Source organism: Uloborus diversus, chromosome 9 (assembly GCF_026930045.1).
Source record: "Uloborus diversus isolate 005 chromosome 9, Udiv.v.3.1, whole genome shotgun sequence".
Lineage (NCBI taxonomy): Eukaryota > Metazoa > Arthropoda > Arachnida > Araneae > Uloboridae > Uloborus > Uloborus diversus.
In genome coordinates this window covers 79,976,873-79,995,747 of record NC_072739.1, presented here as the reverse complement: position 1 = coordinate 79,995,747, position 18,875 = coordinate 79,976,873, and the positions used below count along the sequence as shown (strand labels likewise).

The 18,875-nt window shown below is 33.4% G+C and overlaps 1 protein-coding gene across 1 annotated transcript in view; it reads right to left on the bottom strand.

The window, feature by feature from the left end:
* Positions 1 to 18,875, bottom strand: part of LOC129230336 (rootletin-like) — a 52,299-nt gene that overhangs the window by 2,332 nt on the left and 31,092 nt on the right. Inside the window, exon 4 of the mRNA XM_054864735.1 lies at positions 3,904 to 3,981. Within this exon, the coding sequence (XP_054720710.1) occupies positions 3,904 to 3,981 (78 nt within the window). The remainder of the gene's footprint in view (positions 1 to 3,903; positions 3,982 to 18,875) is intronic.

The window sequence follows — 18,875 nt, the reverse complement described above, 5'->3', positions numbered from 1 at the left end:
AAACCCAAGAGCCCAATTATCACACAATTGTACTCCTTTGATAAATTCTACCAAATTTAAGTTCATCTTTAAGTAAGACAACCAAACTTGAACCAAAAAAAAAAAGAAACCTAACTAAACTTATATAAACTTATATAAATATACTTTATATAAATAAAGAGAAAAAAATCACTTAAAAATGACAGACAATACTTGACTTGATAAATCCAACGCCCTGAATTGTGCACTAGGGTGGATCGAAAAAAAAACGAAATTTTGAATCTTAATTTGGAATACCTGCCAAAAGCTGTGCATGTGTAAGTACAACACACATGTAAAATATTATAAAGTTTGAACAACTCTTTGAAGGTCCTACCAAGGCTTGACTTTCTCCAAAAATTTGAAAAAAGGTAAATTTTCCAAAATTTTTATGAAAATACTAGTGTTTAAAATTTTTGTTATAATACAGTTAAAATGCTTCTTTTGAACACTCTTTTCATGTATCTTCACAATTATTTAGTCTTTGCACCATTAGGTTCGCACATAAGCCGTTAAGTTTCGCGAAATTAACCAAAAACTGACCTTTTTTAAGCTTTTTTGCACATTGCAATATTTTTTCTTTTAAAGTCCAGTTTTCTTTTTTACAACGTCTGTACAGAATGCAGTTTTAAACGGAAGTGAAGTTAAACTTTATTACATTAACAGCCCAGCATCCACTAAAAACAAGTGGTCGCATTTCGAGTTCCATTCTACCTTTTCCATCTGCCAAGCCACATGTATTAAGTATAAATTTATTACTCGTTTTACATTAGAAGTCAACTATCAAAATGATTTAGTTGTATTAACTAAGAAAACATAGAGAGAAGTGCATTGGCAACAAAGAATGTATATATACTCACACACAATCGCTCTGACATACAAGCATCAATATTTCACAAAATGAGGGACTTGAAAAGTATCAGTTAGTTAAAGCCACAGAAAATAGTCAGTTCGTCACATCCATTCATAAAACCTCTTTGAAATCATTGTTTGATTCAAATGATGACATGATACTTCGAGATTTGATTTTTGCTCTTATGAAGCCATCTCTTGCCGATTGACTAATCACGAACAAAGAAGCTTCTGTCACCATATTAGCACAGCGTTCCACCACCTGAGTGCGACAGGAGAATTAAACGAACGCAAAGTTGGAATTGGTGTTTTCAATCTATTGTTTAAGATTTTCACTAGATATGCCGGCTAAAATAGAAGAGGGGTGGCAGTTATTGCACATTCTTGCCGGTTGATAACATCAAAGTAGTATGATGCAATAAAATTAATCCTTGAATTATAGAATTCTCTTATTTCTTCATGAACAGAACCCACTTGTCTGACCTTCAAAATCTTCGCAAAGCCAGTTCTCCGATGTACTTCGTTCATCAGTGATCATTGTTGCGAAAATATTTTCCGGGTGGCAAAAATAGGCATTTCGTTAAATGACAGGATCAATAACTTTTTCAGATTTTCACTTACATAACGAGATGCTGTAATAACATTAATGAGGAACAGTAAAGTTTTGTTTCAATTCCAGAAGAAGAAAAATTTGCAACGGCTATACTCCCGCCAACAGAGCCATCAACATCTTATTTTGTTGACTCACTTCAAAAGTAGAACAAATGAGGATTTCTCTGCAAACGCTATCAAAGAGTGCTACCAGTACGGCATTTCTGAAACATGTGCGATGTGCTGCAGAAATTGCTTCAGAAACATTACAGGATTTTGGTACTGTATCAAATAATTATCGCTCTAAAGTCGTTGATAGGAATAATATTCAAAGACAGCGACAGAAGTGTCACAGGTGTCACAGACGAAGTATGTGCTTCTCTTCAAAACCTGCAAACTAGAAGTGAAAGGGTTTGAAAAGTACATTTTTCGATAGCCGAAAAGACAAAACTATGACAAAAAGAAATGGTTGGAGACAGATACCATAGAAGAACCATAAGCGAGGAATCTGTGGTTGAAAAATCCAATTCTCTTTATTTGGGTCATGTGACGCCAATTTCAGGAACGGGAAAAAATGTCGCGACAGCAATTTGATTTTTGAACTGAAAATTTGTTTAAGCCTTAAGGATCTTTTAGCTTTTGGCTGTAATGGCATGGCCACGAATACCAGAAAAAAGAACGGTGCAATTGCGGCCATAGAGAATAAAATTGGACATCCTGTCCCATGGTTTATCTGCGAACTACATACGAGCAGCCTTTGCGTCACCTGTTCACATTACTTGACGGTGAAACTGCTTTTCCATGTGAATTTTCGCAGGACCAATAGGTAAATTGCTAGACAAGTGCGACAATTTACCACTGGTCCAGTTTGAAGCAGTTACGCTCCTTGTCGTAGGTGCTGGGCTGTTAATATAATAAAGTATAATTTCATTTCCACTTAAAACTGCATTTAGCACAGTCATTGCAAAAAAAAAGGACTTTAAAAGAAAAAATATTGCAATGTGAAAAAAGTCAGTTTTTAGAAATTTCACGAAATTTTACGAACTTGTGTGCGAATCTAATACTGCAAAGAATGTAAATAATTTTGAAGATACATGAAAAGCGTGTTAAAAGGAAACATTTTAATGGCATTAGAACAAAAATTTTGAACCTTATTATTTTCATAAAACTTTTGGAAAATTGACCTTTTTTTTTTTCCTATTTTTGGAGAAATTCAAGCCTTGGTAGGATCCCCAAGAAGTTGTTCAAACTTGATAATATTTTACATGTGTATTGTTCTTACACATGCACAGCTTTTGGTGGGTATTCCAAATTAAGATTCGAAATTTCATTTTTTTCGATCCACCCTATTTTGCACAAGCAAGACATACAATCCAAGCTAATCAGCACACTTAAGTTCATCAGTCGTTACATGGAAAGCCCCCCTCCCCACAATACAGCCACGAAGTTTTCCATCATTTTTTCATAAGAAGGGGGGGGGGTATAAGCAAAAAAAAATTTTTTTTTAAATAAATAAATAGTTACATTATTAAACTGCTAATTCATCATGATTACATTATCAATCCATAAATTAACTGAAAGTTAAAACTTTATTAACAAGTTTTTTTTTTTTTTAAATCTCCCCTCGTAATTCAGGAGATAAAATTCCCTGGGTTTTGCCGAAATGACTATGCAGTATTGCAAACCAGGCAACACTGAATCAGAACATTAATATCCTGATAGTTTCATCACAGTGGGGAAAAAAAAAACAACCTAAAAAATAAGTAAAAGCAAGGGGAAGCAAGGAAGAACCCTGAAACAATACTATGGTGACTGAATTTTTATGTTTAACTTTTGTGGAAAAAGAAAAAAAAAAGACTTCTCCTAATCATTCATTACTTAAGCTTTAAAACATTAAAAATGCAAAAACTTAAGCAAAACAAAACATATTGATGCTGTCTACATAAAACTAGCATAAAAGTTAAGATGCATGTTTTTTTTTTTATTATTATTATGATAAATAATTTAATATTTACTTTTAAAAAAAACTGGAAAATAAAATTGCCATTTTTTATTTTATTTCATTCATTTGCTATCATTATCTATTCATTTATTTGTTTATTTTTGGTGTTTATACATTTGGGCATTGATTTTTGCAACTTCTGTAAAAAAAAAAAAAAGTAAAAGTAACTGCAAATTCCAGGTTTTTAAGGAAATATTCCAAATTCCCTGATTTTTTTTTTTTTTTTTGAATTTCCTGTATTTTTCTAGTTTTTCTTTCTTATCTATGGCACAGCAACAGTTTTCAAAATTGAACTATTTTTGAAAAATATTCAAATCTTGCATTAATGTTTAGCAAAATCATTTAATGCTACATTTCGAAATATTCACAACCTTTTACAAAATAAATAAGAAAAATAGAGTACAATTTGTCAATAAACTAGGGAAAGGAACATTACTCACAGTGAAACTCGCTTCGTTAGCAGCATGTTCAGCCAAAGCAGCTTCCAGCTTAGCACATCGCATGCGGTACTCTTCAACCTAAAAAGCAGAGGGAAAATAAATAAATGCCATAATAATGCACCTCAGATACAATAAAACAATTCTTTCAAAATTACTTCTAATATTTCAAAATACAATGCAAGAACCCACTTAAGAAGTTATTGACGTCAGAATATTCCCTGAGTTACCCTGGCTGTTACACTTGCCAATTTTTTAAAAAACTTTTTATGTAACAAAAGTGGTGTTAGAAGAAAGATTTCATTGACCTTCTACCGAAAAATTTCACAGAACTTTTACTGAATTTCAATTTTATTTCATACATTTCGTCTGCTTTTGGAAGGATAAAATAATCGATAACAACATCGACTTAACTGAATAATAAATAGGAAAACACTTCTAAATGAAATGTGAAGCAAAAATGAAACTGAATTTCAATTTTCTGTTTTTCTCAAATCTGAAGACAGAACCCAAAATTAAAAAACCAAAGTTATTTTAAATAATTAACGATACACCAATCCAAACTTCGGACTGTAAATATTGGATTTGGTAATGTACAAAGCAATTTGTTCTTTTTGAAAAAAAAAATATATATATTTATTTATATGAAAATAAATACACCGTACATACTCGTGGAAAAGTCGAGAAATGTAGAACAAAAAATGAAGTTAAAAGTTCGAAATCGTCTTGTCCGCAAAGCAGAATTTTCGCCGAACAATTCTGCGAAAAAAAAAAAAAAAAACACTCGAAATCGAGAACATTTTCCTCGATTTTAGTACCAACCCTTTTATAAAAACGCTAAAGTAAACCCTCATATATTCTGTTTAAAATTTTACATGAACTGTCGGAAATAACGAATAAATAACTTAAGTAAAAGACAGACTACGCAAAAATTGCGGGAATGGCCGTATTCGCGAATATTCCCACAGCTGGCCATGAGGAAACTAACGTTCATTTAAAAGAAATGAATGAAATATGGCTACAGCGTAAAAATTTCTTGATGTTATGTAATTCAAAATAAAAGAAACAAGTAACAAAAATCACGATCGCAAAAATGAACCCTTTTTGGTACAAAAGTATAAAAATCGCACGTATTCGATCGAAAGAATGTTCGTTAAATTTCATTTTGCATCTTTTTAACACTTACTTTCAAAAATCGCGGTAAAACATTCCCGTTTTTTTTTTAGAAAGTATAGGCTCGACTTATACGCAGGTTTTCGATTTTTTCCCGAACTTTCACCTAAAAGTAGAGGGGTGAACTTATAGGCGAGATCTCATACGCGAGTATAAACGGTAAATTGCAAAAAGTAAAATAGTTCACAATAATTCAAAGTTGAACAAAGTTTCGAATGCTTACGTGAACGACTTTAACTAAGTGATAAATTCACCTTGAAAGGACGATGATAAAACTTTAAAAATAATTTATATAGCCAAGGTAGCAATGGAAATAGTGAGAGAGAAAATGATTTCCATACTGAGAAAAGTGGCCAACAATTTTATGGCGGAGCGGGCCTGTATCCAGCGCGCCGTTTTAGGAGCAGTTTTAATATACAAAAAATGAAAAAGAATGAGAAAAGAGGAAATATTAACAATAATGAAGGAATAAAAATATAAATTTTGGGCTGAAAACAGTAAGAGGAACACTTATTTTCTTTTTAATTTTATTTTTTTAACAATAACAATATAATTTTACGAACGACTGAAATGAAATTGCTACACAAATCTCGATAATGAAAAATATTAATTACTAAATCACGACATTTAGTGTATAAACGAGACTCAAGCAATATAATAATGTTTCCACCGCAAAACGACAAAAGAAAAAAAAAGTTAAAAACAATGTTGACAGAAAAGAACAAAGTCTTTCGGGTAACATTTAAACAATCAAATTTCATTGAACTTACAAAATACTTCTTTCTTTGTTCAATGTACCACAAGAAGTTTGTTAGAATATTAAAACGATACACCTCATCTTTAGCCATGATGTTAGCTTTTAAAAGTATCAGCTAAAACTCTCCTTAGTTCTTTCAATAGCAATTACGAAAATAAATCCGCCATCGAACGGTAATATTTTTGCACTGGTGTTTCATAGTGAGAAAGATTATCAACCACCATAAAATAGTAAGAATGTCATCGGCAAAAATGTCAGAACATTAGTATGAGAGAAATAAAAGGAATTCTGAGCTTATCAGGAAAGAGACGAAAATTCTTAGGTAATTCAAGTCAAAGTCCTGAAAACTACAATCAACAAGTATTCGTTAGAAGTCAAAGACCTAAACATTGAGAAGATCGTAATAGAAAATCTAAGGCTTCGCAGAAAATTGTGACACACCAATTCATTGAACAAGTTGAACTATAGCACTAAAGAATAGCCCAAGATGTAATACTCCATTGCGTGCTTTGCGAAGCTTTCTATCACACTTCTGACAGTTACATCATTCAAGGGGACAGCCGATTTAACATCGATGACTTAAAAGGCTGCACTGAAGTAACGATTCCGTTCTTTGACCGGTAAATTTTCTTACAGATTTCGTGAGATCACGTTAGACAAATATATTGCACATATAATACCAAGAACTATTTCAAAAGAACTAAATCGCTCAAGCTAGAGATCTAACTTTTCCCAGAATATGTTAGCCAGCTTTGAAATTTGAAATTAGGCAGATTCTTGTTGATTCTCCACTGAAGTATGGCAAAATCAGTATAAAGTGGAATGAAATGTTCTCTTTTGCACGAAATACTGTAAAGGATTGCACATGCTAACATTTCAAGTGATTAGGCTACTTAAAGACGGGAAACAAAACACTTTAACTATTAAGAAAAATTCATAAATCATTTCATCAATATCTTTTTTTTTTTCAGTCATTGTATCATATAATATTCAGTTTTAGCAAAACTTAGAGGGAAAAACTACACTGAGTAATTTTTTTAAAGAAACCTCCTCCAAATAGTTTTTAATAGCCAATTTTTTTTTTTTTTTTTTTTTTTGACCATTACATATTAAAAAAACAATATAAAAAATTTCTTATCTCTTTTATTTTTGAGGGGAGAGAGATTGAGCTTGTGTTCCTATTCAGATGTGCATTATTATTTATTTATTTGTCTTTCCCGAGAAAAAGATTACGGGATAATATTTTCGCTTCTGGTACGTCCTCAATTGAAAAAGAAAACTTGCTCCCCGACCCCCCCCCCCTTTTTTTTTTACAGGAGGAGTATGCTTTTGCTTCAGAACTTCTTTACGATACAATGATCATGAAAAGATCAAAACCATAAAAAATAAAAGCCATTAAAAGAGGGAAAATATGAGAAATATTTAGTTCAAAAAGGGAATACTTAACTACTAGCGTTCCGTCTCTCATGCTATTCCTATGATCAGAACTTAATGTTACGAGCTCAAACAGCGCAACGTAAATCATTACAGCAGATTTATTTCCGTGTTTAACCTTCACATTTCATGACCTTGCCAGATCCAATAAAATTCAATGGTTGCTTTGTTTTTAAATTTACAGAAACACGCATTTCATTATTCAATTTCCACGCTGCTTTTTACGACCATTTGAAATAATGAACTGCATACACAGTGGAGTTCGGGTTATCCGCCGTGTCAGCAGCATTCACATTTCTTTTATTTTGGGGCCACTTTTTGCCCAAGATTTCATTCAGAAATTGAAAACCATACATCCGAAAGATGTGGCCTACTGAAGTGCAAGTGTCTTGGACATTATAGTGACACAAACAGTTGCGATCTGATGGAAAAAGCTGCTGAGTGAGAAGGGAAAAAAACCGCTAAAATCAAACCAGATGAAATCAGGAAAATATTTTGCCCAAAGAGCAACATATCCCTGAATGTGAGGATGCATCTTGGGCTTTCAGGAAATGGCCAGTATGAAACCAACGGTGAAGAATTTGTCCGACTTGTGAATAACGATGATGCTGAAGATGTTGAAGTCCCGAGACTGTTGAGTCTCATAAAGTAGCGCACAAAAATACGGTAAAATTTTTTGAAGCAGCAATTGTCTTCGTTGAGCAACCAGTAATTGTCACATTTATTAAAAGCGATGATGCTGAAGACCTGAGACTGTTGAACCCCATAAAGTAGCTCACAAAGAAAGGGTTACATTTTTTGAAGCAACTACTGCATACATTGAGTAACAAGAAATAGTCACATTTGTTAAAAGCGATGATGCTGAAAGAGGTTTAAGACCTAAGACTGCTGATCCCATAAAGTAACTCACAAAGAAAGGGGTATTTTTTCGAAAAAAAAAAAAAACCATTACATCCGCAGAGCAACAAGAAGTTAAGGTTGTTGACATTATAGTTTTCCAAAGATGGCGAATTTGGCAGCAAAGAAGCGAGATGCATCAGGAAGACTGATGGAGATCTCCAGATTTACTCATCTTGACTTCCATTTTAAATTTCTGTATGTAAATTAATGGTCTTTATTCATAAGTTCAATTTTGTTTTTTTTATATTTTTTTATTAATATCATCCTCCCTATTATCCGCCCATTTAGCTTATCCGCCTTTCCGCCGGCCCGTTGATGCCGGATAACCGGAACTCTACTGTAATACATCTGAACATAATATGTCTACGTTCTCCTTTTCTATAAGTCCAGAGATTAATAAATACAGGGTGGGGCGCGGGAACTCTGTTTTTTGATAATAAAATGAAACATTTTACATACCTAAAAATTCTTCATTGTTATCTTTTTCCTGTCACACATAATGGGAGATTATGCTTTATGCTGTTTTGAAAACAATATCTTGTAAGTGTAACCCTCCATTGTCAATACACTGATTCATTCGAACTCGGAAGTTTTAGTCAACTCCTTGGGGCATGTTGACCGGTATATTGGCAGTTTCGGCTTGGATGCGGTTCTTCGGGTCCTTTAGGGTTCCTGGACAATCGTTATAAACCCGCGATTTCAGATAACCCCACAGAAAATAGTCACAGGGGGCTAAATCAGGCGAGCCTTCAGACCAGTTTAAAAGTCCCCACACCGATCGGGCGGCTGTTGGAAAAATACCGCCTCCACAGTAAAAGCGCGATGCTGTCTCGACCAAAGCATGATGGCAACTGAAAGCATGATGTGATAATACTTCTCATTCAGATCTTTCCGTTGAAGCTTCTCCCCACCACTCTATGATGCTCCAGACTTTTTGTGCGCCAAATTCAAAAAAGGAAGTTCCCTCACCCTGTGGTTATTTATCCTATTAACTCTTAGTTTTTAAGAATTTCCTTCTGATGCTACTGTTACAAGATTTCAAGTTTCTATTTTTATTTATTTTTTTAGTAACTTATTTATTCATTTTTTTTTTTTTTTTAAATTTTGAACTGAATTACAAAGCATGAAATCTTCAATTGATAAAACAGCTTTAAATTTTAACTGATGTTTTATAAAAATTGAGAATTAACTTCATAAAAAAGCTAAAGATCGCAATTTTCACAAAAAGGTAAGTTTTACTTGAGTTTTAGAAGGAAATTATAAATGCTCTGTTTTTACGATTTTCTATTGATTTATTTTGCTTTGAACTCAAGCAACACCAATAAGATGTAAGTTTATGCGGGTAAAACATGCTTAAAAATGCTTTAATCATTTTTCTTCGTTATCAAAAGAAAAAAAAAAGCAGAAACGGAGGTCTCGGCATCAACAAAATTCTTCTAAAATCAGTGATACCTATCACACTGTTCAATAAAAAAAAAAATCATTCAGCATAAGGTCAGCAAAATTTTCGCTAAGTTGGGTAAATTTGCCAGTTTTACTCACTCAAAATGATAAATAAAACCTACGGTGGGAGAGGGGGATAGGGGAGCATTGAATAGGGGAAGATATATTAGATGAAATCTTCTTCTTAATATATAAAAATGGAGTTTGGTAAATTTGTTCCCTAAGATCTCAGAAACTACCCGGCAGATTTGGCTGAAACTTTCACCGTTTGTTCTTTTTGGTACTGGGGAGGTTTGTAGACCAGTTCGAAAAAGATCCGATTGTTAGTTCCTTTTTTATTCTAATATGTCCAAATTTTCGCATAAATGCCCCAATATGACGGTGAAAAAATACGTGCACATATTAAAATTATGTGTCCATCGAAAGCGCTTTTTCTGCTGAAGATGGCATCTGTTAGAAAGTTCTAAGCTGTATGAAAAACAAGATATGAGCTTTTTTTGTTCCATGTTCGAAGGCTTTCCTCAACCTAATTCATTATTTAGTGTATCATCTCAACTCTCAGTTGATAGCTAGAATTTTTGCGTTTCGTGTGACTGTTCGAGGCTTTTCTCAAGTCAAATCTTAAAGTAACGTTTTTTCACAAGATTGGCTGATAATAAATGGATTTGGCTGATTATTTTCCATTTAAATGGAACTTTAATGAAATTATTGTTATATTTTTATTATTTGTGCGATCAGACTCATGATCCAATCTACCAGTAGAAATCTCGCCAAACTCTTTGCAAAGATTTCAGTAGCTTATGCGAATACATTTGTGCAATTTTTTCAACTGCCGCTGTTAACAAAATATCGCCATTAAAGGCATCTTTAAAACTTTTTTCAAGATGTAAAATAATCCACCATAAACTAAATTAGGCAAATCCATTAAAGAGCACAAAAACATCCATAAATTTTTCTTTTTGCACATTTTCAAACAATCGCCAAATTTTACTACTCATTTTGGAAACATTTTGGATGAAAATGTTTAGCTCCATGTTATGGTGACTAGAAGTATCTCAGGATTTGGCGACAATATCTTTTTGACGAAAATTAGTAACAGACCGTTTTACAATATTTTTTAGCCGGCCGAAGACATGGATTTTAGCTGTATTAATGAAGATTTTTACTATTAATTTTAATGTAATGGAGGTTTTTAGATGAGCCATTATCGTTATTTCAGAATGGTTGATGCTGATGTTGATTTTGAGGGACTGACGTCGATATTCTAAGATGACGTTTCGAGAATTCATTGAAAAGGGAATTTTTTGAAGCTATTATGCTAATTCTGTTGGGGTTTAAAAAGGGTGTCTTCCCAGTTTAGCCGACATTTCGTCCCCCCCCCCCCGTTTTCTTATTTAATCATACCTTTTGATACATTAAAATATTAAAGGCGGGAGGAAGTTTGAAATGTCGGCAAAACTGGGGATAAACCAAAACCAAAAACAGAATGTTGATGTTATTTTGAAAATTTTTCTTATTCCGAAGGGAGGGGGGGGGGATGACTACTTTCCTTATTCAGATACATATTTTTAGAGGGACTGTTAACGATATTTTAAAACTGAAACCCTCATTCTAACTCAAATCTGAACGTTTTTTCCTCTTCATAAGTATTCAGGTTTTGAACGTTTTATGTGTTTAAAAGTATAGTAGCTTAGTCTTATTTAAAAATACTTGACACCGTATAGTTTTTCATAATATGCAGCAATATTGAAAATTATTTTAATGCCGCCTGGATTGGTATAAATTCAACGCTGAATGATACACTCAAATTGATATCAACCTTGCCAAAAATGTAATTATTTTCTTACACGTTCTGTTGTTGATATTTTCAAAATTTATGGAACTCGCTTCTTTGTAATAGCTTATGCGAATAGATTTGTGCAATTTTTTCAACTGTCGCTGTTTTTGAAGCCAATGTTTCTCAGCTTTCACCATGTAAACAAAATATCGCCATAAAAATAATCTTTAAAACTTTTTTCAAGATGTAAAATAATCCACCATAAACTAAATTATGCAAATCCATTAAAGAGCACAAAAACTTCCATAATTTTTTCTTTTTTGCACATTTTCAAACAATCGCCAAATTTTACTACTCATTTTGGAAACATTTTGGATGAAAATGTTTAGCTCCATGTTATGGTGACTAGAAGTATCTCAAGATTTGGCGACAATATCTTTTTGACGAAAATTAGTAACAGACCGTTTTACAATTTTTGTTAGCCGGCCGAAGACATGGATTTCAGCTGTATTAATGAAGATTTTTACTATTAATTTTAATGTAATGGAATGATAATAATATAATAATAATATAATGATAATCTATATATATATATATAAATGAATGTTGGTAAATTTGTTCCCTAAGATCTCAGAAACTACCCGGTAGATTTGGCTGAAACTTTCACCGTTTGTTCTTTTTGGTACTGAGGAGGTTTGTAGATCAGTTCGAAAAAAATCCGATTGATAGTTCCTTTTTTATTCTAATTTGTCCAAATTTTCGCATAAATGCCCCAATATGACGGTGAAAAAATACGTGCACATATTAAAATTATGTGTCCATCGAAAGCGCTTATTTTTCTGCTGAAGATGGCATCTGTTACAAAGTTCTAAGTTGTATGAAAAACGAGTTATTAGCTTTTTTTGTTCCATGTTCGAAAGCTTTCCTCAACCCAATTCATTATTTAGTGTATCATTTCAACTCCCAGTTCATAGTTAGAATTGTTGAATTTTTATGTGTTTCGTCTGACTGAGACTTTTCTCAAGTCAAATCTTAAAGTAACGTTTTTTCTTTTTTCCCCAAGATTGGCTGAAAATAACTAGATTTGGTTGATTATTTTCCATTTAAACGGAACTTTAGTGTAAGTAATGTTTTTTTTTAATTATTTGTGCTGATCGGATTTTTTAATCATTATCCAATCTAACAGCAGAAACCTCGCCAAAATTTATGCAGAAAGATTTCAGTAGCGAATGCATTTGGCAGTTTTTTCAACTGTCGCGGTTTTTGAAGTCAAAGACTACGTAATAATGTTTGTCAGCTTTCACCATGTAAACAAAATATCGTCAATCGAAGAATATTTAAAAACATTTTTTACTGTAAAATAATCCAGCAACTAAATTATGTAAATCCATAAACAGCACAAAAACTTCCATTAATGTGACTTTGTGCACAAATTCAAACCATCGCCAAATTTTACTACTTATTTTGGAAACATTTCGGTTGAAATTGTTTAGCGCCATTTTATGGTGACCAAAAGTATCTTAGCATATGGCGACAATATCTCTTTAACAAAAATTAGGGGGATATTTCGATAATTGGGAATTTGGCGCGGTCGTCTCATTTTTGGCGTAAATAATTTTATTTTGGTAACCCTGCTGATTAAAGTAACCCTATGTGAATAGATATTTCCGATCTCTTTGTTTTGATTTGCAAAGAAAAATACCTCTCGCGCAGGCGCTGGAGCCAAAAATTAACGCCAATGAAGAAAGATAGCCAGGTTCCCAATTATCGAAATATCCCCAAAATGAGTAACTTACCGTTTTACAAAGTAAGGAGGGGGAGCATTATCCAAGGTATCCCAAAACGATTCCCGCAAATTCGGCAACATTTTAAATCTCACCAAGAATCCACAATAATTAAAATTTCCAAAATAACTAAAGCAAGTTTAAGGGGATCAGGAGCGAGTGGCTACATTTTTTTTAAACAGTTCGTTCTTCAATAGACATACAGAGAAGGTAAGACTCTATGTAAAAAAAATAAGTATTAACTGATAAATCTTTTTAAACATGTGAAGTTTAATTTCATATTTCGGAAATTCTTCAAATTTGTATATGCTTAAATTTTGTGTTTTCGTTTCTAAATGAGTACTATTTTGCTCTTTTTACTTATTGCTACTTTAGTTTTATGAGTAAAGAAGAATCTAGATTTTAAATCACGTCAAAAAGGTGTGTTTTAAGTTCTTTCACTTAAAACAGAAAACAAATGCAAGTAACGATTGTTTCTCATAATTATTGCTAACCCAGGCAACGCTGGGTATTTTTGCTAGTTATATATAAAAACACACACACACACATAATAGCGTGCAACTGTATTGTAACGGAACAATATCAGGTTCAGAAAAGAGCTACATGATGTTCTAGAAACAACCATATTTCACATTCGATCGAACCTTAATTACACACTCGAACTCGATAGTATAGTAATATAATAAGTAATCACTTCCATTTCGGTATTCTGTTCCTTTAAAATCTAAATTTATTGGAACCAAAAGCAAGTTGAGAGTAAAAGAACGCGATGATCGACTGCCGCGGAAGCCGATTAGAATAGGGAAAAAGCGTTTTCGGGAGTCATTTCGAAGATGGAATTCATGCGTCCCGCGAGAAGCTCCGACTTCGATCTTCTCGTTCTACTTTTATTTTGAGGATATCTGAAGCGATATAGCGTATCAACGATGACCCTATAGTTACATTGAACTCGTGAATTATTTAACTTGATATTAAGCAATCAACGAATTGATTATTACTCCCATTTGACCGCAGTTCATGTTCCTTTGATTTCTAGACACGGGCCTCTGCGAGCACCACCATCCACCGGCCCCCGCAGCGTGTAAACAACCTTTACTTTGCTAGAGACCATGTAAAAGTTTGGAGACTGCAGACAGATTGACTACCACATAAAAGCATCATCAATCTCCTTTAGACCTTGATTTGCATGCTCTAATCAGTTTCATTTCGAAACGAGATCTCCTAGACTAGACATAATTGAGGAGGAGGAGGGGGGAAAGGTAAAAAACACTCAAACGTGAATTCAGAACTCACGAGGAAAGAATTTTGTTCACATGCGTTGATGGGGAAAAAACATAGCTGGCGCATTTACGTCGGCTGGCCAATCAGGAGCCCCAAAACCATTACACAGTCCCTAGCTGAGTACAGATTGTTTATATGCGCCCCCGCAGGTGCTGCACCAGTCCTCTGGTCTCCGCCCTAGATGGTAACTCCATGTGCTCGCACACACCTTCGTCCAGGAGTAGGGACATGCTCGGTCAGGTTTGTTGTGTGCTGGATGCTGTTTTTGTGCAAATAGGATTTCGTTAAATCGATAGGATTGGGTATAAATAAAGTCGATTTAAGTAGCAGGAGCGGATTGATTTTGAAGAAAATAATTGAATTTTATGTCTGTCATACCGTTCACCGGCAACAACAATGGCACATCTTGGGGGGGGAGGGGGGAAACAACAAAAAACTATCAAATATAAAGTTTTAAAATGTGCTTACTCTTGTTTAATTAAAATATAAATATCTATAACAAAATGTTGGTGAAATTATACAAGGTGAATTTGACCTAATCTGCCAAACGAAAGGGATGATGGAGGAGCCTAAGTAATCCATTATCTTGTCCAATCCTTAACCGTAACCGAGGTACAGCAGATAGAAGAAAAGTGAGTCAATTTCTGAGAAAAAGACCGATTTCGGAAATTTAACTTTAATTAACGAACCGATTTCACTAACGTATTCTACTTTAGACTTTAAAATACCAAAGTATTCAATGTAATTGTTCATTTTATTGTCAAAATGGTTAAAACAGAGTTGACAATATAAACCATAGAAAATGTCAGTAAATAATTAAAAAACTTTTTCCCCCAAATGTTAAAATTATTTTTATGTGCAAGATATCTTTTATGTGATATTTTATAATGTTACATTTTGGTACAATCTTAAATTACATTTTAACCCCTAATGATTTGAAGCTGAGACACCAACCTTCTCCTCCTTGTTCCAAAACAAAATCAGTTTTTACTTTACTCTTTAACAGTTACTTATGCTCAAACCATTGGTACTTCATCATACACACGTAAATGGATCACAATTAAAGACAAAAGATTAATTAGTGTCAGTTATTAAAAGTGATTTTTACAAAATCAAAAGTGTAGGACAAGATTTGTACTGTTTTCGAGAGAATGTAAAAACCAAAAAAATAAACAAAAAAGTCAGGTTTAAAATCAATTAAATATAATCGATTGGTAAATATATATCATGCCAAATAAATTCTAAAAAATACATTGAAACAAACGTATAAACACTTCACCTGTTTCTGTCTCCTCAGAAACTCCCATTCCCAGAGCTTCACTCGATCTTTGACACATAATCCACAAAACTCCATGCGAGCATGTATCGTGCATGAAGTCGACTGCATGGTAGAGATCTGAACAATGTACTCACTTCATTTCACGTCATAGCGGCTATTTTTCCCGACGCCCCACCGGTATCCATGGTAACGCATCAAAACGCGGAACAAACTTCGCTCGTCGAGTAAAAAACCACTCTCAAAGCATGCGGGCTCCTAGCTCAATACAGCAACGAAAACAGGAAGATACTTTTTTCCCTCCATATTTTTAATATCCAACAGGTTTTATGCGTCATCTTTCTTCAATTCAACACATGTATCTAGATTTCTTTTAATGATTTCATTGAAAAATGTTAACAAGTAAATCATATCCACGAAAAAATAAGTTGAACTCCTTAAACAGAACATGCGGTTTCTACAGCGAAAATTCGTTCTTTTATGCATCTAAAATCTAACAATTTAATTCTGACAAATTAAAGTTCTTGAAGTTAATGATTTCAGCGTTGAGTCTCTGAACAATCGCCCATCAGCCAAAAAATGCCATCGGTCGAGCCCTATTACATTTTTGAACGAGAGCAAACAGAATGAAACATGGCTGGGATAAAATTATGATTAGGATGTTATTTAAATATGCTTTGTTTCCCCTAACAAGTAAGAAAAAACGCAACAAAATTGTCAAAGAGAGAGATTTCCTTTTTTTTTTTAAGTAAATAAAGTTGGATTTGGATAAATTTATTAAAGAAAAGTTGTTTTTGTAAACAACCACTTGTTATTAGCAGCGCCAGTGACGCAGCGGAGGGGGGAGGGGGTTGGGGGTGAAAAAAAAAACCTGTTGGTTTTAACATAAATGCAAATTCTAATTCAGTAGTTTATGCATATGAAAGGGCTGTTTTGATCAAAAAAAATCCCCTTCAGAAGGTATTTTTGATGAAAAAAATCCCTTCAGAAGGTTTTTCTGATTTAAAGAAAAACCTTCCAGAAGTTATTTTTTAACAAAAAAAAACCCCCTCCACGATGGTATTTTTTAATCAAAAAACCCCCTCCAGAAGGTATTTCTGGCTGCGCTAGTGAGCAACGCAATGTACAAAAATTATTTTTTTGTTCCGAATGTTTTTTCGTTCTGGTTACATTTACAACACTCAGAAAAAAAAAGTTCCATAAAATTATTAGATGCAATAAACAGTTTGCGGGAAAAAATTACCCCAAAATTTTCTAATACATAAACTACGTTGAAAAGTTGCACTGAGAAGTTGAAAAGAGCATTTTTTTTTAAACACTCAAAACTGATTGTATAAAGAGCTTTTCTCAGCTGAATTACCAATAACCTTTTCGTGGTACAACAACCTTATAAAATACCTTCCCGAAGTCAATTTCACAAAACGTACCTTTTGTTAGGTCAAATACTATATAAAAAATTATTAACATAATAGCGTACAGAGAGAGAGAAAGAACTTTTTAAAAAACAATTTTTATGCCATACGAACATGTTTCAGAAAGTTTCATAATTCCATCAACGAAAAAGAAAGTGATATTTTTGGAATAAAAAATGTATGAATACCACAAAATAAGTATCGATTCTTTCATTACGCTGCCTCCGTTATTACATGGGAAGAAAGAGAGAGAGAGAGAGAGAGAAAGACACGACCGCTATACACATTATGAATAGCATATCGATATTCAAAGCATAATAGAACGGAGCTCTTCGCGATAATTAAGAGCAAATAACAAAGAACTTACAACTACTCGGAACATGTAGAAATCTAAGATTATCTTTTGTCACGCAACATGAATGAGAAAAAATGAAGATGAGATTTACCTTGACCGAGATAAGACAAGTGGATAGATTGCATAACATAATACTAAAAATTTTGAGTCAAGTTGTAACTTGTTACAAGATGAGATTTAACTTTACTATAAGATCATGTGGATTTGGCAGCTATATATAAAGTGTTCTTAACTGTATTTGTAAATTATTCAAAGGCCAAAACTTGTACTCAAGTTCTTAATTCCAAATGCAAAGTAAGAAACGTTACGCGTATAAGGATAAACTTATCCATCCGCTATGTCAAAATAGAATCTCACAAACGAAGTTTTCTACATTTGCATATTTTCAAGTTTGTATTAGGGTTTCCAATCCCGAATCCCGCGGGATCCCGCATGATATTTAGCGGGATCAATCCCGCGAGATTGAGAGCAAAATTCCGCAAGGATTTTGCATGCAAACGTTTAACATTTTTTTGCCATCCATAAAACGAATATTTTTACTAGTATCACCTGAAATTTTAATCACCTTCCTGTCTATCTGCAAGAAGAGCAAGAAAATGTTTATATCTCATATGATGAACGGTAGATTTACCATTTAAGAAAACAATAAAAATAGAGCATATTTTTCTGAGAATGAATTGATATTCACATTCGAGGTTTCAGTGTTACGTTCAGCAATTGCGAAAATGCGCAAAAATAATAAGCCTTTTCGAAAACCATCATTAAATATTGAAACCCAGAAAATTGGGCTTTAGAAGAAATTGAAAAAGTGCATTACAGTGTGCAAAATCCGCTGGAGTAGTCTGAATGCAATGTTGGAATGCTTATGTCAACTTAAGGAATGCGCTCAAAATCTTTAACTTACTAAAATCGTACAATATTATTTTCCGAAGAAGAAAGCAAAGAATAACATGACAATTTTAATTTTTTCCCTCTAACTTGTAAGAAGAGCCAGTCGATGTTTTTTGTCACTGTGAGGCTTATAATATAAATGCCTTGAAAATTATGTTTTAGGAATTAGCTGTGCAATCTTCAATATTCGGCACGACTCTAGAAGAGGTGACAGAAAATTGAATGAGACACTAGAAGACTGGCATGACAGTGCAGTACGTAAAGCTGCTCAAGTTTTTAATAGTCAATTTAAAGTGAGAGGTAAGATTAGCGAAATTATTCGAAAACTTTTGTTGAGACTGCTACCCAGTCTGAGTTCACCCTCTGCTATAACGAATCAAATGCACTGATGCAATAACCTACGTTAACGAAGCAATAAAGCAGGGTTAATTGAATAGAGAAAAATCAAACAGACATCGTTTTTGTTTGAAATTTGAAATTCATGAACAAAAA